Below are 2,414 nucleotides of genomic sequence, written 5' to 3' on the forward strand. Positions count from 1 at the left end.
TATATATATATATATATATATATATATATATGTCTTTGATAAATTGTCTTTATACATTTTATTCGTTATTTATACGATTCAGATATCCTTATGAATATAAAGCCTACACCTCCTAGGAAGGCAGCATGGCTTCACAAACGTACAAATCATCAGCATTGAACATATACACGCTTTGCCAATTGTGTGCAGTCAATCATTATGCTATAGTGATCTGCGCTGGGAGTGTGTCTGTGCACTTATATCAGTCTTTGTGTGTAAATTTGAATTCTCCACCCTTCATGGTAGTGAAGGGAATCCGACTCATTATCCCAAATCGGTTCCTTCGAACAGTTCTGGTTAAAGAATCGTTTAAAAAAAAAGTGATTCAGTGATTCTTTACGTCATGACGTATCACGCGGTTCCTGACATCCTATTTCTAGTGAAATGTTCCAATAAAGTCATTTTAGGTAAATAGCTATTTACTTATTCGCAGTTTTTTTTTATTTAATATTATGAATACTTTATTATTAATATAATTATTTTACAAATTAATGTTGTAATTTCATGCGTCCTGGTTAGTTTGTTGCAGCCATGATTCAACCTAACGTCACTTATTCTCAGTGGCGGTGTTTCAAGTTGTTGATACTTCAACCGTTTGGACCGAGTCAGTCCAATTCGCGAACGAATAGTTCAATCATGGTAGTGAGCCGGTTTAGCTAATTCTTTTAAAAGATCCGACTCCAAGGAATGATTCATTCACGAATCGGATATCGCAACACTTCATCATAACTCAGCAGCGCTAGCTCGAGTCATCTCACACTCCCGCCGCTATACACACACCCGGAAAACAAACCACTGCAGATATGGTAGGCATATTGCACACGTTTAATTTAAAAATAGGTTTCAGTAGAATTTTTCTATATAAACATTACTAAGTTTATGGTTTGGTAACTGCATACACGATTAGTGCTAAGAATCTGTCGTTAGCCTATTTCATGCTAGCTAACCGAGTTTTACGCCTATTAGTACGCAAGAAAGTGACCAAACCTGTGTAAATTGTTCATGAAATTCTTTTACAGAAATCCAAGAGTATGATAGCTAACTTACATTAATTAAGAGATTGTGTTTTAGCCTATCTGTCACCCGGTAGCAGGGCTGTGAGTTAACGGACAGTATTAGCTGGTCAGTTTTAGCCAAGGATAGAAAACGAATCTAACTTTTTCATACGGCCTAAAATACGTTCCCAGGCGGATTTAATGGACCCATAGATGTGTTGTTGTTAGAAATCCCATCTGATTCATAGCTTTGCTATTGTGCATCATTTCATATTCACTGAATGTCGCTCTGTCTCAAAACAGTCTGACTTCAGCGAGGACCAGATTCTTGGTGAGTTTGTGTCAAGTCCAGATGCATGTTACTCTGTATCTGTCACTCTGTATATGTACTATTTCCCTGCATTTCTTGCTAGACAGCCTGCTTTCATCATCCCATCCATTGTATTCTGCTCATCTGTTCCTCTGCCCCTGCATTCCTCCTGCTTTCTTTCCTTACCTTTGTATTGTTTTCCTTTGCCACTGTTGTATGTCATCTCCAGATTGAGTTTAACTTGGAGCAAATACACGGTGAGTGCACTGAAAACTTTTCTGTTCTGATGTCACTTAGTTTGCATGGTGTTAAGGACAACAAGCTGCTGTTTGTGCGTCTGATAGCACCTCACCTGCCTTCTTCATTTGAAATGCATTCAGTAATTAACGTAAATGAACGGCAAGAATCATAATTTGGTTTGTTTGAAGAGTAGAATTGCATTTTTGAAGTGTAGGCCTATCAGCTAATGTGTTTCTTCTGTAGCACGGACAGTCATATCTGTAGCGGGTGTGTCTGAGTCAGGAAGTGTTGAAACTGCTAACAAAAGAGTGCGAAGTCTTGCCATGTTAAACGTTTAAATATCAACTCTGAAACTTGATTATGTGAGTTATAATGTGTGTTACTACCAGTCGCATGAGCTTTTTTTGGTGAATGGCCATTTAGGTTCATCTTTGCTCTTGTTTGTTTAAGCAAAGGACGTTGACATAATACTGCTCACTCTCCCCGTTTTCCTCTCATACCATATATGGTTAAAGGCTCAATTTAAGGCATGCAAGGGACCAGCCACATTCCAGTGAGCAGGAAAAGCATTGGAGAGATGGGAGTTTTTTTGGAAGGGCCTGTCCTAACGGATAACATTCAGTTATTTCGCTGAACTCTGGCTTGGAGTCAAAAGAATAGTTTATTTATAACCACAAGCACTTTTAACAGTTTAAACACTCAATAATTGAAGCGTAGGCTTTAGGCTTATGTTTTAAGATTAATAAATTAAAAAATAAACTCTTTTAATTTAACGCTTTTAATTGTATTATTTAAGTTATTTATATATATATATATATATATAAAAAAAA

The 2,414-nt window shown here is 36.9% G+C and overlaps 1 protein-coding gene across 5 annotated transcripts in view; it reads left to right on the forward strand.

Moving 5' to 3' along the window:
- LOC107716221 (myosin light polypeptide 6) overlaps window positions 1–2,414 on the forward strand; it is an 11,945-nt gene that overhangs the window by 845 nt on the left and 8,686 nt on the right. For 2 of the 5 annotated variants that reach the window (XM_016522603.1, XM_016522602.1), the window contains exons 1-2: window positions 749–845; window positions 1,338–1,365. The exons of 1 other annotated variant lie outside the window; for it this stretch is intronic. In XM_016522603.1, the coding sequence (XP_016378089.1) occupies window positions 843–845; window positions 1,338–1,365 (31 nt within the window). In that variant the 5' untranslated portion in view covers window positions 749–842. Of the gene's footprint in view, window positions 1–748; window positions 846–1,337; window positions 1,366–1,573; window positions 1,602–2,414 lie in introns of those variants that run through there. 2 more of the 5 variants (XM_016522599.1, XM_016522601.1) reach the window with 1 other exon arrangement.

The sequence above is a fragment of the Sinocyclocheilus rhinocerous genome, unplaced genomic scaffold (assembly GCF_001515625.1).
Source record: "Sinocyclocheilus rhinocerous isolate Xijiao unplaced genomic scaffold, SAMN03320098_v1.1 scaffold148, whole genome shotgun sequence".
Taxonomy (NCBI): Eukaryota; Metazoa; Chordata; class Actinopteri; order Cypriniformes; family Cyprinidae; genus Sinocyclocheilus; species Sinocyclocheilus rhinocerous.